Source organism: Aotus nancymaae, unplaced genomic scaffold (assembly GCF_030222135.1).
Source record: "Aotus nancymaae isolate 86718 unplaced genomic scaffold, 86718_ANA_hifiasm-v0.15.2.pri h1tg000017l, whole genome shotgun sequence".
In the NCBI taxonomy this organism is placed as follows: domain Eukaryota; kingdom Metazoa; phylum Chordata; class Mammalia; order Primates; family Aotidae; genus Aotus; species Aotus nancymaae.
The window spans coordinates 1376432-1396218 of record NW_026988429.1 but is presented as its reverse complement, the minus strand read 5'-3'; the positions used below and the strand labels follow the sequence as shown (position 1 = coordinate 1396218).

General features: G+C 45.5%; 1 protein-coding gene across 3 annotated transcripts in view; it reads right to left on the bottom strand.

The window, feature by feature from the left end:
* The window catches only part of HK2 (hexokinase 2), a 58864-nt gene that overhangs the window by 27473 nt on the left and 11604 nt on the right, over window positions 1–19787 (bottom strand). Inside the window, exons 1-2 of one of the 3 annotated variants that reach the window (XM_012452134.3) lie at window positions 15388–15420; window positions 12837–12999 (exon numbers count right to left, since the gene is read on the bottom strand). In XM_012452134.3, the coding sequence (XP_012307557.1) occupies window positions 12837–12978 (142 nt within the window). In that variant the 5' untranslated portion in view covers window positions 12979–12999; window positions 15388–15420. Of the gene's footprint in view, window positions 1–12836; window positions 13000–15181; window positions 15230–15387; window positions 15421–19787 lie in introns of those variants that run through there. The other 2 variants (XM_064377847.1, XM_012452133.3) reach the window with 2 other exon arrangements.

The following is a 19787-nucleotide window of genomic DNA, read 5'->3' as shown; positions in this document are numbered from 1 at the left end:
TGAAGAGGCGCGGAGCCTACAGCGGGGCAGGGCTGGCAGGGCAGGCAAGGTGCATCCCCAGCTGGTCGCCCCAACCACGAGCAGCATCGCAGTCTTCTGCTCCCCGCCACAACCTTCTCAAAGGATACAAGGCAATTTCCCGGGGGGTCACTGATTGGCATGTTTGTCAACATTCAGCCCCTTTCCCAGTGGGAGAACGGCACTGAAGTGAGGCAGAACAGGTCAGAGGTCAGGGAGATGCTCCGACTCAACGACCCAAGAATGTTTGTTTTATACCTGAGTCCACTCAGCACCTCTAGCACTTAGCCCTTGAGAAAAGCCACATCTGCCCAGCTACCTGAAACCACCACCCACAGCCCCTAGGGTCCCAAGGGGGAAAAGGGTGGACATCATCCACCAGAAACCACACAACCAGCAGTGCCAGGCGGCATGACACATGGAGACTGGCTCTGGAGCCCACATCACTGCGGTCCAGGAGGCAAGTTCCTGAGTCTCTGAGCCTCAGTTGCCTCATCTCTAAAATGGGAACATCACATCTCATTGGGTGGCTGTGAGAGGAAAACTTAGACACACAAGTGTGGAGCAGGACCAAGAATTCAGGACACACTCACTAAGTGCTAGATACTTTCTCTCCAGGCTCTCTGCAGACCCTGTCCTATACCCACCCTTGAGTCTCCCAGGCCAGTGACAGCATAAGGGATTGCAGAAACCTACCCAAGAAAAGTGACTGGAATCAGTTCCAGTGACCACAGTATTCCTTCTTAGGGGCACTAATTTTCCATTCTCTGCCCAGCGACTAGATGTGGCCCCACCACCAGCTACAGCAACAACGCCCTCACCTGGGGTTAGCCTCCCTGCCTCATGGCCGTGGGTGACTTTTCCAGACACTCCAGCTCTGAGCCTTCCCTGGTAGTGGGAACTTAGCCAGATTCTAGGAAACGCAATGTGGTGGCTGTCACGAGGGATAAAAGGGATATCAAAGATGAACTGCCTCATCAGCACTCTCAAGTCCAGGACACATGCGATCCGCTGAATCAGTGACCACAGGGGTCTGAGGTGGCGAGGCTGCCCCGGTTGTCATCCGAGGCCGGTCCAGCTGGATTCACTGGAGGGCACAGCTCCACCAAGAATGGGAGGTGTGCAGGATTTTCTGATGGACTGAAGGGAAAACACGAATAATAAAGTATTGCTGATAACCCTATTCCCAGGAAAGAGGTCCTCTCTTTCTTTGCTTACAGGACTCCTCTGGAACACATATTCCCCGACACCCCTCCTCCCTGTGGCTCTCTTCCACATACATGCAAAACCACAACCACCATAGCCAAGGACTGCATTCCTTCCGAGGCAGGCCCAGCACTGTGACTCAGCAATCCTGAGACAGCCCCTCTCTCCAAATGCCCACCCATGACAGGACCCCACAGAGCAGCGGTTAGGCACTGGACCTCAGACAGGTGGGCAGGTCTCATTTTGAATTCCAGCTCAGCGCTTCACTACCTGTGTGGTGTGGGCACATCACAGGACTCTCTGAGCACATCCCCTCACCCGTAGAACAGGATTCATATTGCCGACGTCTCCCAGAGGTTGTGATGCTTACATGAAACATGGACTATGTTGTGTGTGAACATATAGAAATATATAGGCCGAGTGCAGTGGCTCACACCTGTAATCTCAGCACTTTGGGAGGCCAAAGCGGGTGGATTACTTGAGGTCAGGAATTCAAGACCAACATGGTGAAATCCCATCTCTACTAAAAATACAAAAATTAGCTGGGTATGGTGGTGTAGGCCTGTAATCCCAGCTACTTAGGAGGCTGAGGCAGAAGAATCACTTGAACCCAGGAGATGGAGGTTGCAGTGAGCTCAGATCTCACCACTGCTGTACCCCAGCCTGGTTAATAGAGTCAGACTCTGTCTCCAAAAAAAAAAAAAAAGAAAGAAAGAAAGAAGCAGTAATCATGCCTCCATTAATAGATCCTATCATGGTACTTGCTCCCTTTCTCCCTGTCAAGGCTGTGGAGGTTCATGGCATGTTCCAGTGTCCAGTAAGGCAGGACAGAGATTTGGTATAACTACAAGTTGGCACTAATTTGTGGGTGCCAAAAAATGGCACGTCCAGAGTGGCTACAACATAGAGCTCACGTGACATGGCTATAACCGCACAGCAAATACCATTGCCAAGCAGATTTGTGTTTCCAAAAGGGCTTTAGTGACTGTAATGGCACTGTGGCGGACAGGGCTAGCACAAGGAAGGCAGCTTGAGGGCTGCTGCCACAGTTGAGCTGAGCAGCAGCGAGAGCATGGGCTCCAGGGCCATGTAGGGTAGCCAACCATCCCAGTTTGCCCAGAATGGAGGGGTTTCCTATGATATAGGACTTTCAGTGCCAAAACTGGGAGAGGCTCAGGCAAATCAGAACACCAGACTGTATTTGATCCAACCATAGAGCCTGCAGCTCTTCCTTGTCACTTAATGCCTGAGGCATGCAGCCTTAAACTTGGAGGTGGGTCAAAGACACACACGCATACTTTCACATTCAGTTCCTGAACCAGCCCTCTATTTATAACTTAATGCCCCTAAAGGGATCTGCCCTTCCTGCCCTGCAAAAGCATTTCTAGTGGCTCCAGGTAACTACACTGAACATTCCAATCTTCCTCTATGGGGTGACTCTGGGTTGAGGGGATCCTGTTTTTCCTTTAGTTTTCAAGCACCTGCTAGCACACAACAGTGGACTGCTCCGAGAATGCATGACATATGCTCCAAATGAAACGAGGACGGAAAAGATATATCTCCAAGTCCTAACCAGGTAATGCGGCAAGATACAGGTCTCCAGGCACATATTTTCCACGTACCTGGAATCACCATGGTCACTACCATACCTGGCAGCCTCTTTTTAAACCCCAGGATTCCAGTTACTCCATGACAATGCAACGCCGGCCACCATACAAGAGCTCAGCCATACAGAAGTATTCAATACTCCGTGTCATTAAAGGCAATGAATCACATTTAATGCTGGTGTCTGGTACAGACTAGGAACGCAGTGATCTGATGTTCTACATCATTTGTTTTCAAACCATTTTAAGCAACAGAATGTTTATTTCCAAACAAAACTGATGGGCCAAATGCCACAATGTAAAATAGAGAAAAACAGATCTGCTTCAACTGAAGGGAGGGGTGTGGAACACATAAAACACATGACCAGCACCCCAAAGCTTCTAGGATACCCTTTGGAAAGCACCACTCTGGTGCTCCTTTTACCTGGGAAATGTTTCTTAAGCTCAAAATACGTGCTAGTCACAGAGAGGTGTAATTAGCCCCAGAGAAGTGAAACCACTCTTCAAAGGGTTAAAACATGATTATATTTCAGTATTGTGTAAGGTTTGAGCATGTTCAGCTTTTCAGACAGGGAGACCTGGGTTCAAATCCCACCCTAACATGTATCAGCCATGTGGCTTTGCGAAATTTATTAGAAATCTGATACTCAGATTTCATCATTTGTTTCTAAAATGGGTAACAGTAACAATAACCTCCTTCTAGCCAGCACCTCCCCTCCACAACCCAGAACAGGAAGAACACAGGGAAACACACACATACACATACACACACACACACACACACACACACACACGCACTTTATCAAGATTCAATGCAATGAAGTGTAAGGTGTTTGGCACGACGCCTGACAACGTAAATGCCATCTGCTGTACTGAGGTTATCAGTACAATCTTCAATTTATATTGCCAGGACTATATAAGTTCACAAATTAACTTGCTGTGTGCTAGCTCTTGATGTATGTCTCTGCTGTATAGTTGCTAATATAATGCAGAGCAACCAAGATAAGGGCTTCTTTCAGGTTTGACCAGCTCTCTATGCAACCTATCACCAGCCTGGTCTCCCTTTATCATATCATTTGTTTGCATTCTATGGCCCGATATCTCTAATTGTTTTGTCTACATGGGCCTTATCTCCCCAGCACAACTTTCTCTCTTCAAAGGCAGGGCACGAGGCAGCTTAGCACACTGCTGCTGCACAGAGGACCAAGCCTCGGAGAGGACTGTTGAGTGAACTGAACAGCTAGGCCTGGGTTAGTAAGAAGAATCCATGCATTATGCCAGCAGCGTGGAAAGCACATAAACACAAAATGTGCCACTGGTGGCGTGCTTAAAGGCCCAGGCATTGGCAATTCGGCTAGCCGAGTTCCAATCCCAATGCTGCCACCTGCTCAGTATGTGACTTTGGGTAACTTGCCTAATTGCTCCAAATCTATTTTTTTTTTTTCTGTAAAATGAAGTTCAGTGTACCCACCATTGGATGACTGTAAGAACTGATGAAATAGCTCAAACACACCGTTTAGTATGGTACCTGGCACTTAAGACATCTACAGGCCGGGCATGGTGACTCATGCCTGTAATCCCAGGCCGAGCCTGGTGGATCACCGGAAGGCCGAGGCTGGTGGATCACCGGAGATGAGGAGTTCGAGACCAGCCTGGCCAACATGGTGAAACCCTGTCTCTACTACAAAAAAGACATCTGCAATGTTTATCATCATCATCACCGTCACCATCAGCATCATGGTTCCCCGCTCTCTAGAGGGTTAAGTCTGGCTAGAGGACGGAAGTATACTTACCTGTGAAAATAATTCACAGTTCAGAGATGAAGAAGTCAAATGACCGATTTGACACTGCCTTACCCTCACTCTGACTTATAAGGCATAGTTATATCCAAACAATCTTGCCAAGACAAAGGTGATAGACACAGCTCAAAGATACTTCATTTCTAAGTCAGAACATGCAGCTGGCACATTTTCAATTGAGTTGTACTTCAGCTTCTTATTTTAATGACACAAAGCCAACTCATATTTAGGATTCCTTTAAAAAGATAATCATCTGATTTGCCCTAGCAACTTTTGCTCAGCAGCGCAAGCCAATGTAAACTGTGAATCTTATGGCCATGGACTATCTATGCTTACATCCCAAGTGTCACCATCTGACCACAAGTGACCTTCGCTATCAATTCTTCCTGCATTCCCCTTTTTTTTTTTTTTTTTGAGATGGAGTCTCACTCCATCGATCTTTCGCCCAGGGTGGAGTGCAGTGTTACAATCTCGGCTCACTGCAACCTCCACCTCCCAGATTCAAGTGATTCTCCTGTCTCAGCCCCCCGAGTGGCTATGATTACAGGTGCGCATCACCATGCCCAGCTAATTTTTTGTATTTTTAGTAGAGGTGGGATTTCACTATGTTGGCCAGGCTGGTTTTGAACGCTAATTTTTTGTATTTTTAGTAGAGGTGGGATTTCACCATGTTGGCCAGGCTGGTTTTGAACGCCTGACCTCAAGTAATCTATCCACCTCGGCCTCCCAAAGTGCTGGGATTACAGGCATGAGCCACTGGGCCCAGCCCCTGCATTCCCTTTTAAAATGGGACTGTTGGCTAGATTCACACCTGTAATCTCTGCACTTCAGGAGGCCAAGGCAGGCAGATAAGCTGAGGTCAGGAGTTCGAGACCAACCTGGCCAACATGGTAAAACCTCATCTCTACTACAAATACAAAAATTAGCCAGGCGTGGTGGTGCGCGCCTGTAGTCCCAGCTACTCAGGAGGCTGAGGCAGGAGAATCACTTGAACCCAGGAGGCAGAGGTTGCAGTGAGCCGAGATTGTGCCACTGCACTCCAGCCTGGGCAAAAGAGCGAGACCCTGTCTCAAAAAAAAAAAAAAAAAAAAAAAAAGATGAAACTGTTCTCTGAAAACCAGACCCCTATGATGTGTGTGGTGGGTCCCTGACAGAGCTGTGTTAGGGCCAGTACCACAATCACACACAGGATCATAGCACAGATTAGGGCTGCCTACAGAGAGGTCAAGATGGTGTGATTCCTGGCAAATACAAATGAATGCTTTCTTTAATCAACTCTCCACTGCAAAAAGAGAAACAAAGGCATACAGACAACAAATGCTATTGAAGATATGGAGCAGGCAAAGCTCTCATACATTATTGGTGGGAGTATAAATGGTTCAACAATTTAGGGAAAAGGTCTGGCAGTTTTCTAAAAATTAAACAGATACTAAACTCTATGAATGACCCAGTAATTCCACTCCTAGTTGTTTATACAAGAAACTAAAAACATGTCCACAAAAGGGCTTGTGCAATAATATTCACAGCAGCTTTACTCAAATAGTCAAAAACTGGAAACTGCCCAGGTTTCCAACAATATTCAAATCATAGATGATTCTAACCATACTATGGAATCAGCAACCAAAAGGAATGAACGACTGACTCATAGACACGACACAGATAAATCCCACATTATGACAAATAAAAGACGACTCGCAGAAAAAACAAATATTGTATGAGTCAATTTATGTGCAATTCTGAAACAGGCAAGACTCATATATGTGGAAAATTAGAATGTGACTGCCTCTGGGGGGTCGGGAACAGGGATTAACTGGGAAGAGGCTCAAGGTAGCTTTCTGGGGTGATGGTATAATGTTCTCTATCTTTATGGAGGGTTTTTTTAGTTGTATAAATTTATGAGGTACAAGTGTAATTTTGTTACATGGATATACTCACAATGGTGAAGTCAGGGCTTTTAGTGTATCCATCACCCGAATACCGTACATCATATCCGTTAAGCAATTTCTCATCATCCACACCCCCAGCCTGCTACCCTCACCCCTCACCCTTCCAAGCCTCCATTGTCTATCATTCCACTTTCTATGCCCATGTGGACACATTTTTTATCTCCCACTTATAAGTGAAAACATGCAGTATTTGTCTGTTTTGGAGCTGTTTCACTTAAAATAACAGCCCCCAGTTCCATCCAAGATGCTGCAACATATATGATTTCCTCCTATTTTAAAACTGAATAGTATTCTATTGTGTATATATACCCCATTTTCCTTATCTAATCATCTGTCCATTGATGGGCATTTAGGCTGACTCCACATCTTTGCTATTGTGAATGGAACTGTGATAAACACAAGCGCAGGCGTCTTTTTGGTATGATTTCTTTTCCTTTGGGTAGATACCCAACAGTGAGATTGCTGGATGGAATGGTAGTTCTATTTTTAGTTCTTTCAGAAATCTCCATACTGTTCTTTGAGAGTAATTCTTGGAGAAATCTCCATACTGTTTTCCATAGAGGCTGTACTTACTTACATTCCCACAAGTGTATAAGCATTCCCTTTTCTGGTGAAGGTTGTATTAAACAGGTGTATTGGTCAACTCATTAGATAATACTCTTAAGATTTATTTCACTGCATGTAGATCTTACATCAAAAGAAAATACAACAAATATTCAACTCTAGTTACTATGTATGCTGAAGCATATATTTCAACCCTAAAACTTCAGCATACATAGTAATAGAGTTCAGTATTAGTATTTACTGTATTTCTCAAAATACATTACAAAATACAATTTATATTTTGTAATGCATCAATTAAAACAAGATGGACTGACAGATGGAAGGATAAAGCAAACTGAGTAAAATATAGATGATTACTATAGAATTCTTTCAACTTGTTAAAACTGTTTAGGAAAGAAGCAGAAAGACAAATTGAGACCATTTTTTAATATATTCTGGCTGACACCAAATTCAGTCATGGAGTAAAACATTCCTGGGCCATTTATGTCTATTGCACTTTTAACTGTGCCAACTATGTTTCTTCACACTGTGTAGGCCACACAACCTATGAAGCACAGGTACTTCAGGACTGGCATTGAACATTTTACCCCCACAGGGCTCAGTGGCTGCTGACATTCCCTGCCTTCTTACAGAGAGCCCATAAGCCATGATGTGGAGGCCTCCACCACAAATGAATGGCCTAAAACTTTCTGGCCTCTCCTACATTTTCTACCAGGACTTTGATTACAATTAGATAAGTGGAGCTGGTCTGAGAGCTGGAGCCTGGTCTTCACTCCAAAATGCAGGGCCCCTGGTGATGGGGATGAACCCTCACGCCTGCTCCCTTGATGCCAATCTCTTCCAAAATTAAGAACCTGGGAGACTCACTCACCTTTTCTTAGCAAATTTGGCAATAAGCGTGCCTTTTGCAGTGGTGGTTTGTGGCTGCAGGAGTGTTTGTAGCACATGTGAGAAAGTCACATATCAGATGCTCCCTTAAGTCTCAGAAAACCAATCCCCTGATGTTTCCCCTTTTCACAAATAAGGAAATAGAGTCTCATAGCATAAATTGCTCTGAAGCACACAGCTTGAATTCCAACCCATTTGAACCTATAATTCTGATTCTCGCCTCTCACCCCACACTGTCCTGAAACTACGTATTTCACGCCAGCAAGAAGTGAAATGCTCATCTAGAACCAAACTGGGCCAAGGATCATTTAAGGCAGTGGCTTTCAAACTGCAAGGTGAAAAACATGTAGTAGGTTCTGACTAGCAACTTTCTTAAAGAATAGAAGGCAAGAAACCCAACTTCATCATGTTTAAGAATAAATTATGGTGCCCAAAATTGTTTCATTTCATATAAATATTTGTATGCATATGTTTCTTGCAGTGAAGATAAAGTACAGAAAAGTTAGAAAGCTATGGATTTAAGGATTGGCTCTCTCTAGAGCTGAACTTTGATTTCTCAGATTTGAAAAGTAATACTAGTCATGAACAGGCTGAGAAATGAAGGTGCTAAGAAAGGTGTCATTGAACAGGTGCCCCTGAAGCAAAGGCCTCGAGCCTTCTGTCGAGAGGGATGCAGCTTCACCCCAGCAGCAGCAGCAGGCACCCAGGCTGGGTGCAACCACCTGGAGGGAATCGCTGACACAACTTCACCTCAGCCTTTCCTCTCAGCACTTCACTGGGGTGCTGACAACAGAGAATTTTCATTTTTGATAGTCTGTATCAACTTGGGAGTCACCTATCTTCACTGCCATATTCCATAACTCACATCCCCAACTAACAAAACAAAACTTGAAAGCCCTGATGCTGATCACTGTATCTTTATTCTTTTTTTTTTTTTTTTTTTTTGAGACAGTCTCATTCTTTTGCCCAGGCTGGAGTACAGTAGCACAATCTCTGCTCACTGCAACCTTCAACTCCAGGTTTGAGCGATTCTCCGTGCCTCAGCCTCCCAGCTGAGATTATAGGTGCACGACACCAGGCCCAGCTAATTTTTGAATTTTTAGTAGAGACAGGGTTTTGCCATGTTGGCCAGGCTGGTCTCAAACTCCTGACCTCAGGTGATCCATCCGCCTTGGCCTCCCAAAGTGCTGGGATTACAGGCGTGAGCCTCCGCGCCCGGCTGATGCTGACCACTTCAAGTGACATTCCCTCATCTTCTCCTCCCCATTTCATTTTCCTTTCTCTTGCCAGGAGTAGCCCCTATCAGCTATCAGGTATGCATTTTCCAGTTAATATCCCAATAACTTTATGATGTGAGTGTGTGTTCATAAGCAAAGTAGGTAAAGCTTTGAGGAATTTCTTTAAATTTCCATCCAACTGCTATGACGTACGTCTCCTCCTGCAACGTTTTCCACTTATTGTTTGGGATGTATCCGTATTCATATAGGCTCATGTATGTAACATACTATATAATATTCCATCACATGACTATGCCATAAACTATTTCCAGGCCAGGCACAGTGGCTCACACCTGTAATCCCAACACTTTGGGAGGCCAAGGCAGGCAGATCACTTGAGGTCAGGATTCAGATCAGCCTGGCCAACATGATGAAACCCATCTCTATTAAAAATACAAAAATTAGCCGGGTATGGTGGTGGGTGCCTGTAATTGCAGCTACATGGGAGCCTGAGACAGGAGAATCACTTGAACCTGGGCAGAGGTTGTAGTGAGCTGAGATCACACCACTGGGTGACAAAGCAAGACTCCATCTTAAAAAAAAAAAATCCAATACACCGCCATTATAAGCAACAGTGTAATGAACATTATTGGGCCATGTCTTTTTGGATTCATACAGGAGTCTGTTCAGGGCACATAGTTGGAAGTGGAATTGCTGAGTTGGCATTTATGTATATATATATATATGTTTGTGTGTGCAGATATATGATGTGTTTATATATGTATATATATATTTTTCCACTTTACAGCAACACAAAAATGAGTTAAGACACCATCCAATGAACACTAAGGGTTTATCTCCCATTACAGGATCTCAGAAGTTTTTGTGTAAATAGACTAGCACACTAGTTCTAGTAAATGTGCAGAACAGACTGGAACTGCTGGGTCCAACCTCTTTACTTTACAAAGGCAAAGGCTGAGTTCCAGAGAGTATGGAGGTGAGGAGCTAACCTATGGACCCCCTGCAAATGAGGCAGGAGGGATTAGGTGTAGGTTTCCTGCAATCTGGTCTCCACTATTCCAGGAGACACTTTCTTTGTTTCAGTGAATAAGACATTCCAGTATGTGCTGCAAACAGTGCAAGCTTCAAGGTGCATGGGAGGTCTTGGTGCCTCCAGCTTCTGGAAAACAATGAGAATTTTGAAAACTTTCCCCATAATTAGTTCTCCCCAACAAAGTTAATTCACCTGCCTATAACACAGGCTAAACAATCAGTCCTAACTCCATTCCAAAAAAAAATTTTAGTTGAGCATTTGCAGTGTGCTCCAGTGCCAAGTGCACAGGCTGACACATGCACTAACAGAGACAGAAGGCATCAGGTGTAGTACCAATGCCTGAACTTCGGCTTACGCAAGCTTGATTCCTAACTCAGCCTCTCACTGGCTGCATGATCTTGGACAACTTGTTTGACATCCAAGCCTCAAATTCCTCATCTAAAAATTGTGGATATAGGCTGGGCGCAGTGGCTCATGTCTGTAATCCCAGCACTTTGGGAAGCCGAGGTGGGCGGATCATGAAGTCAAGAGATCGAGACCATCCCAGCCAACATGGTGAAACCCCATCTCTACTAAAAATACAAAAATTAGCTGGGCATGGGTGGTGGTGCATGCCTGTAGTCCCTGGTACTCGGGAGACTGAGGCAGGAGAATCACTTGAACCTGGGAGGCGGGGGTTGCAGTGAGCCAAGATCATGCCACTGCACTCCAGCCTGATGACAGAGTGAGACTCTGTCTCAAAAAAAAAAAAAAAAAAAAAAAAAGTGGATACAATTTGTACTTACCGTAAAGGTTTTTGAAAAGCAAATGAGTTAATACATTGAGGTGCTCAGAAGGGTCCTTAGACCATATGTATTTAAAAAATATGTAGGGTACTTATTTAGTATTGTTGCTGGGTGAAATAAAGACAAGGCCCTGAATGTCAAATAAAAATCTCAGAAATGGGTGTGGTTTCCAGTCAGAGGGAGTGGTAGGTAAACATGCCAATCTAGAGGACAAAGAAGAGATAACCCACAGAGGCCCCTCACCTCAAGGGGCTCTTTGCAAAGGAGAAATACACACTCAGAGAACAATTATAAACAAGGTCATACCCTCAGTGTTGGCTCCAGGCTGCGTCCCAAGGCTTCAACAAACACTTACTTATTTTGGGAACTATTCAAAGTCTCATTAGACAACCATGTCCCTAGAGGCACTTAGGGAGATGAGCCTCAAGGACACACATGTGCTGGAAATAGCACAGGCACGTGCAGTAACGAGCCCTGACACACGCCCTGCCCTTACTCCTCTCCCAACAACGCCCCTGCAGATGCCTCACCAGTGACCTGACAGCTTCCTGGAGATCTCACCCCCTTTACGTTCTCAGACACTGTGCTTCCTGGTTCTTCCACTGCCCTGGCAGCTGCCCCTTGGGCTCTTTCTCCTGTCCCCTAGATGTGAGTACCTACCCTCCATCCCCCACCCCTCATGGGCCTCACAGGCTGCTCATCTCTAAAATGGAGGCACCTATTATAGGATTAAATAAAAGCTCTGACACAACTTTGTTTGGTCCCCTTCTCTGGGATGTTGCCATTCCCAGGCAGCTGGGCCGAACACCCAGGCCCCACCCTTGAATCCTCTTCTTGTCCACCCACCACCGCCACCCACCAGGGTCAGGTCCTGTGCTCTGCCAGCCGAGCCTCGCTCCCCCTCCACTCTACCTATACTGCCAATGATATAATGTTACCAAGATGGTTCTGCTCACATCCCCCAAAAACTTGCATCTACTCCCCAATGCTACTGCAGAGTTATAAACATTTTAGGCTTGTATTTAAGGCCTTCAGTGATCTAGCCCTAACCTACTGGACCTCTCCAACTTGAATCTTCACTGTGATCCTTTTCCCCCACCTGATAAAATCACTTGCTGGGTGGTACAACATAAAATAATTCTGTATCCAAATAAGGTGATTAAACAAAGCTTAATAGGTTCGTATTGCGGGACTTCAGAACCTTTAATTCCTTAATACGCACTGTGGCTCTCCATTCTTTCCGTAAGTCTATTTGGATTTCTAGTACTTCTTTCATGGGGCTTGAGAAAAAAAACCTAGGTCAATGTGCACTACATTGTCCCTCCCACATGCCTACGCGGTGTCCCAGTTAGGGCGTGCACAGATGAGCCAGAGAGCGGCTACCATGGTGTACGATCATGGCCACGTGAGGTACGTTTGTTGTGGTTCATTGTCACCACTGCGTGCAATCTCAGTGGGACTGTAAAATGCCAAACAGAGCCAAGCAGCCTTTCTCAGCACACAGGTGGAAAACAAATGGCCAACAGCAATGCCACAATAGGGCTGACAAAGGTGCTTCTCCCTTGACTGCCAGGACTGCCAGCTTTTACCAGACTTCCTGTCCATCCATCACACACCCTTCCATTTAACTCCTTGAATGCTTCCCTTAGCCAGAGTTGATTTCTGAGGCTTTTGAGTTCTTTAGGTCCCTGAGCAAAGCCAACTAAATCATCCCCGAGTAACGCAGCAGCTAGAGCCATCCCCTAGGTGCAGTACCTGTCCCATCTGGAGTGGACCTCACAAAGGTGGGCAGCATCTTCACTGCTGCAGTGGGGTGGGTGGTGGCTCCAAGCCCTTTCTCCATCTCCTTGCGGAACCGCTTAGAAATCTCCAAAAGGGTCTCATCAGAGAGGCGCATGTGGTAGAGATACTGGTCAACCTGAAAGGAGGAAGACAAGAGCAGAGACCCACAGGTTAAATAAATTATGGCATAGGTCTATGTCATGGAACACCACTCAGTCCTTCAAAAGAACAAAACCTGTTATGTACAGAAAGTTATTATTAAAGACCACTAGTAGGAACCAATTGATAGGACTTTTTTCTTTAAAAAAAATTAAAATTATAAAAATAGATCTAATTTTTGGAGAATCGGTGCATACTAGGAGAAAGGCCTATTAAGGCAGAGGAGAGTTCTTTTCAGAATGGTTGAGTCTGAAGGCCTGTGACAACATTGCTGGAGCCAGGGTTCATTACCCTCATTTCTTGTTCTCCCAGCACCTGACAAGTCCAGTCACATCAATCCCATCGCCCCTCACCCTAGGCGAGGTAGCCATTGCCTTTTTCCTGGACTCCTACAGTCCCCAGTTCCGCTTTTACCTCTTCCCTCCACTTCCACACCCAGCCAGACTCTGCTGATCCCTGGCTTAAAACCTTTCAATGGCTTTCCATTGGAACAAAACTCAAAATTCTTTCCAGGCCCCACATGATGGGGCCTCTAGCCACCTCCTAATCTTTTTTTCTTTGTTTTGGACAGGGTGTCATTTGGGTTGTCCAGGCTGGAGTGCAGTGATGAGATCTCAGCCAGGCTCAAGTGATCTTCCCACCTCAGCCTCCTGAGTAGCTGGGACTACGGGCACATGCCACCATGCTGAGCTAATTTTCTGGGGTTTTTTGGGGGAACGGGGAGGACAGAGTCTCACCCTGTTGCCTAGGCTGGAGTGCAGTGGTGCAATCATGGCTCACTGCAACCTCCGCCTCCTAGGTTCAAGAGACTCTCATGCCTCATCTTCCCAAGTAGCTGGGATTACACAGGTGTTTCACCACATCCAGCTAATTTTTGTATTTTTAGCAGAGACAGGGTTTCACGATGTTATCCAGGCTGGTCTCAAACTCCTGGACTGAAGCACTCCACCTGCCTTGGCCTCCCAAGTTCCTGGGATTAAAAGGGTGAGCCACCATGCCAGCCCCACCTCCTAATGTTATTGTAAGGTCTGCACTCTGTGTAGATTCTCTCCCTGGTTCAGTTCCCCACCTTCCCCAACTTGCCCATCCCTGCCTTGAAGCTCATGCACACAGGCCCCCCAAGTGTATGCCCTGCTAATCTCCTACCACTCCTTCAGGCCTCTCTCCACAGAGGCCTCCTCTCATCCTCCAGATCACAAGTCAGGCTTCCCTGTTACTCTAAGAGCTTGAGCTCTTCCCCTCACAACACCATCCACAATTTGGAACTAAATATTTATTCGGGTCCAAATCATAAGCACCAAAGGCTAGAATAACAAGGTCTAATTGTTCACCTTTGCATACCTGGAGGCTGGCACAGCACCTGACACAATGGAGAGACTCTGTAAATGATAACGCAGCCCCTGTGCTCAGGTGGAGGCAACTCTCCTAATTCTTTCACTGATCCTGTTTCCAACATAAATTCACATGACCTTCTCCCAGATTTAATACCAGGAGAATGAGAAGCATCAGATAACTCTCTCCCTTGCTTTTTTGGTGATTTTTTTAAATCTTTTATTTTATTTATTTATTTTTGAGACAGGGTCTTGCTATATTGCCCAGCTGGTTTCCAACTCCTGGAATCTACCTCAGCCTCCAGGGCTGTGTTTTCCTGGATGTGACCTCGCATTGGCCTCTGGTCTGGGTCCACTGGTCTTGTCCTCTCTGCTAGATGACTGCCCCCTGTCTGCTTGGATACAGCAGCATCTATACAGGTCAAACAGTATTGTAGTGAATGCAGGCTGGCCATATCCATTAAAAGGCCACCTTCTATTCCAGTCACCTCCCAATGCAGACATGAAGGGCAGACAGTTGACAGCGAGGCCCACAGGGGTGACTGAGCAAGTCAGGGGCAGCAGATGTGTCTCTGAACATTGTCATGAGTATGACACGTGACAAAGATGCTCCGACCTCACTACTTTCCCAAAGAGAAGAGAGGCCCAGAAGCCTCATTAATGTTCCCCCCACCATAGAAGGCTCCAAGTATTTGCAAAGGGCTCAGGAATTTCTGCACTGAGGAGCTGAGCCTGTCCCACCTGATTAAAAGGTCCCATCATCACATCCAGAAGCATGAAGTTATGCACACAAAAGAGCAAACTCTACAGCAGCTAATCTTAGTTTACCTTCGATGTTTAAACTGCTTCAAGACTTGTTGGAACTCCAATCAGACACTTCTCATCCTTAACCCTAGAAGAATCGAGTTAAACAGTCACCCTTTACACATGTTGCCTTTTGCCCAATAGAAGATCATCTTCCACATGTTCAATGACAGATGAAAACAGTAGTGGTGACAGTTACAGCAGCTAAACATTCTTTAAGCATTTCTCACCTGTCAGGCACCATCCTCCAGCTTTACTGATCTGTTCTCCATTGTCTTTGTAAAACTTCTGTACCCCTGTTTGGCAGGTCACTTGGGTGATGAGGGGGCATAGCTGAGATTCCACAGAGGTCAGTCTGGCCCCAATGTCAGGCCCTCAGGACAGCCACCTTCGCCTGTCGTGTGGGCCCCTCTTAGTGTACATGGGCGCTCCCTGCCTGCCCTGTTGTTTCTTGGATGACCCCGGGACCTTAGTTTCCTCTCTATCGCAAGAGGAGACTAAGACAGAGGATATGAAACAGCTGTGAAAAATGCCCAGGCCAGTAGCTTGGCCCAAACTTTCCCTCTTTCACATTGGGGCTCTTTGAACTCTCAAAACTTGAGAATAGATGGCACCAGGGCACGATGATGTATTCACCCAGCTTATTAGGGCCACTCAGGAAGGGATAATAATTAATCACTTGATGCCACAGCTTCCTAAACACACCAGTGGAGCCCACCCAGCCATCGTGGGCACTGCTGTGTTGGTAGCCAAGGGAAGCAGAAGTCAAAACCAAGAAGCAGCCACCATACAAAGGCGATTTTCCTGGATTAGGAAGGAGATGAATACAATTTTCATTATCTTGTCAACTTTCACCCACAGTGCAGTCAGTGGGAGGGAGCACCAGGCCCAAAGTCAAGGGAGAAAGCCAAGCAGGAGACAGCAGATGTACACAGAGCAGTGGGACTACAGCTGAAAAGTATTCACCCTTAGAAATAAAAGGCTCTTAGGGTAACTAGTTCAAAATCCCACTAAACATAGTATTCGAGTTTATCTAGTTTGTCTCTCTTCACCCAATAGATAGTTATCTGGCCTAGGTTTGAATACTTCCAAGCCTGAGAGGCTCACTATTTCTCTAAACTCCATTGCTGATCAGCTCTACTTGTTTCAAAGATTTTCCTCAATCAAAGATAAATCTGCTTTCTGATACTTCTGCCTAATCTCCATTCTGCCACTTGTGATAAGAGTTTCCAAACTTGCTGCACATCAGAATCATATTAAGAAGCTTTAAAAAAAAAAAAAAAACAGTGAGAATTCCAAAGATCCATTCCAGACTAACCAAATGACAACTGTAGGGCTGGGGCTCAAACACCTTCCCCTCTCCTCTGGCAGGCTACCAATATGCCAATAACATGATTGTCTTTGGCCCTGTTCCGGTCAACACTGCAAACCACTTTCCTGCCTGGGGTCTTTGAGAGTCGGTGGTTAAAATATTAGGCCAAATGTGTCCTTGTGAAGTAATCCTGTGTTGAACTAGCCTGCTGGGAGTTGGGAAGACAAACCCTGTATTTGTTGTTAGGAGATGTAAGTTTCTGGAAACTATCAAAGCAGACTCATTCAGGTCAACCCTCAATTTGTAGCTGGTGGTGGTGAAGGGAGGGCTCTGGCATCAGAAACACCAGTATGTAAATAATCCTAGTGGTAGCATTCATACAGGTACACGACATTAGAGGACTCACTCTTCATCTGAACCCTAGCTTCCTCGCTACAAAACAGGATGAATGGCCCCACACAACAGAGTCATCAGCATAACTGTGGGGACAAGAGTTCTCTATCACCCCCCCTTTCCTTCTACCCCTGCTCTTCTAAGGCTTCTCTCCACCCAGGGGCACCTTCAGGCAATCATGGTATTTCTCAACCTTACTTAGTCACAATGCAGAGGCTGTTTCCCCAAACTGTTCCTTCTCTTTCTGTGATGGGTGTAGACAAGGCTGCTTCTCTTTAAATCTCTATCTGGGAGAGAGGAGGAAAGGAGGAGGGGGCATTCCAGGCTGGGGAATCAGAGGCAGGCCAGAGCAAAGTCTGGCTGAGAAGCGGGTTACCTTCCTGTCTGCCAACCTGTCAGCCCAGGAAGCGAGGGTGTGTGTTAGACAGAGATAGCACTGTTAGTTGATATCTATTCAGCAAGAGTGAGATTAGAGCTTCCTCATTGGGTAACTTTGGTCAGTTTCAGTTTTTCCCATAACATACTGGTCTGGCATGCCTGCTTCCTCTACAGAATTAGGGATAGTGTCAGAGGAAGCCCTAAAGAGAAATTAACCCCATAGTCTTTATGAAATAAGATAATACCCAAAATGGGAAGCCATTAACACCCATCCCCTTAAGTATCTGCATTTTCCTCCAGACCAGCACTAAAAAAAGGAGAGGAAATTGTGTCACTGTCACGAAGCAAGGAATGGACAGAACAAAAGGTGACACTCATAGTGGCTCCACTTCCAAGTAAGCAGTGGGCAGGGTGGGCCAGACACAGTCCTGGCCAGGTATACGGAAGCCCGGGAAGGAAAGGCTTGGAGGTGAGTGCAAGAAAGGGATTTCAGAAAAACCAAGGCCCATCAGTGAGCAGCCTTAACCAAGGTCACACAGTTGAGACTAGAATCTGGATCACCCGGATGAATGTCAACCCTTCGGGTCCAGAAGCGCCCATCTCATTCTGCAGGCCCAATGCAACTGAAAGACTGGTGCCACTGCCTGGATCCTGAGCCCACCCTATCTGGTCCCTGTGGGAAACTGGCTCTGATCAAATTTTTATGTCCAGAAGACAGCGATATTTCAATCTTGACAGTTTTTATATAAAGTACTACAGATCCTACCTTGAGTACCTTAAGGGGTTTAAAAGGGAAGTGTAGAAGAAACGAAACCTTAAATTTCAATGTCTGAGTCTGTAAGATCAGTATCATTCAATCCCTGAATCCTGACTACTGTTGCGACCCCAGCATCTCCCATGTTATGGCATTTATGAAACAGCAATTATATGCAAAGCACTACAGTGTACAGAAACATAATTTTAAAGAAATTAATTCTGGAAATGAATAGTGGTGGTAGCTGCACAGCAATGTGAATAATACACTTAATGCCACTAAATTGTGTACTTAAAATGGTTAAAATGGTAAATTTTGTGATGATGATTTTATCATAATTTTAAAAAAATTTTAAAAATCAAGATCTCTGCTCTCTAGGACTTTATATCAAAGAAACTGGCTCACATTATAGACCAATGAGTGCCTCTAGAATGCGTGGAGAGATTAATCTTGTCAGATAAGAACGTGGAGCATAATACAAGGCAGCCCATGGGAAGTGTCACAGATTTAAGTGGCCTGAGAGACTGGCAATCAAAGGGGACAGTTTTGGAGCTCAACCAGCTCAGCAGATAAATGCTGACCTAGAGACAGCAGTGTGAAAGGCTCAGGAGGCATGGGCAAGCCCAAGACCCAGGGAAATTATGAATTCCGGGAACAGAAAGCTCCTTACTTTTACAACCTTACATTAGCTCCCCATGAAATGTGTCATAGGTTTAATTCTATCACTTTTAATCAAGGGCTCAAAGGAAGGAAAGACTATAAAGACCACCGCGCTGTGTAAAGCTGCTGTGTTGTTCACTAACGCTTCCCTAGCCATTCAGTCCCCAGTAGGGTTTAGTGTCAGGAGAAAGTCTAGCTGCCCAGACACATTGTACTTCCTGTTTTAGGCCGATGGGATGAAGATGACTGACTCAAAGAGAGTTATCCTTTTGGCCTTGACTGTCAGAAAGCTTGGAGCTCCATTAAGTTTGTTTAATTTTAGAGACAGGGTCTTGCTCTGTTGCCCAGGCTGGAGTGCAATGATGCAATCATGGTTCACTGCAGCCTCAAACTTCTGGGCATGTGATCCTTCCACTGCAGCCTCCCAAGTAGCTAAGACTACAGGTATGCACCCTTGTACCCAGCTGATTTTTTAATTTAATTTTTCTGTAGAGACAGGGTCTCACTGTGTTGCCCAGACTGGTCTCAAACTCCCGGCCTATCGTTCAACCTTGGCCTCCCAAAGTTCTGGGATTACAGGCATGACCCACCGTACCTGGCCTGTCAAGTTTTTCGGTAATCATCTCTGCTCGTTTGATTACTCTTGTTCTAGAAATCTTTTTACTGAAAGCTAAACCAAATCACCAAATCCTTTTAGTAAGCAGGCAGAAAATACATAATACATGAATAAGCACATGTTCATCAGTCATATCTACAGGGCACACCCTCCTGGTATAGAGGTGAATTCAAGCGATCAAATAGGATAAGAAAGTTACTCCACAAGCATAGAAGCTTCAAGGCAAAGGATGCAGGATGCTTGGGGCACAGCTGAACTTTTTCTCTCCAGTCTTGGGATATTTCTAATTTAATGTCTAGAACCGTCTCTCCAGGTAGCTGACCACAGCTAAAAATCCTACCCTTTAGCTTCTAGACCCTTGAAGACCAACTAATTGAACCTTACCTTTCTTAACATGCATGTTCTTGTCCTGAAGATACAATCAGGTCATCTATATATTAGGTCAACACTCCTACTTGGCCCCTTTGACAGAAACTTGGAAAGGACCACACCTTCTGGAAGTCAAGGGCCTTATGAC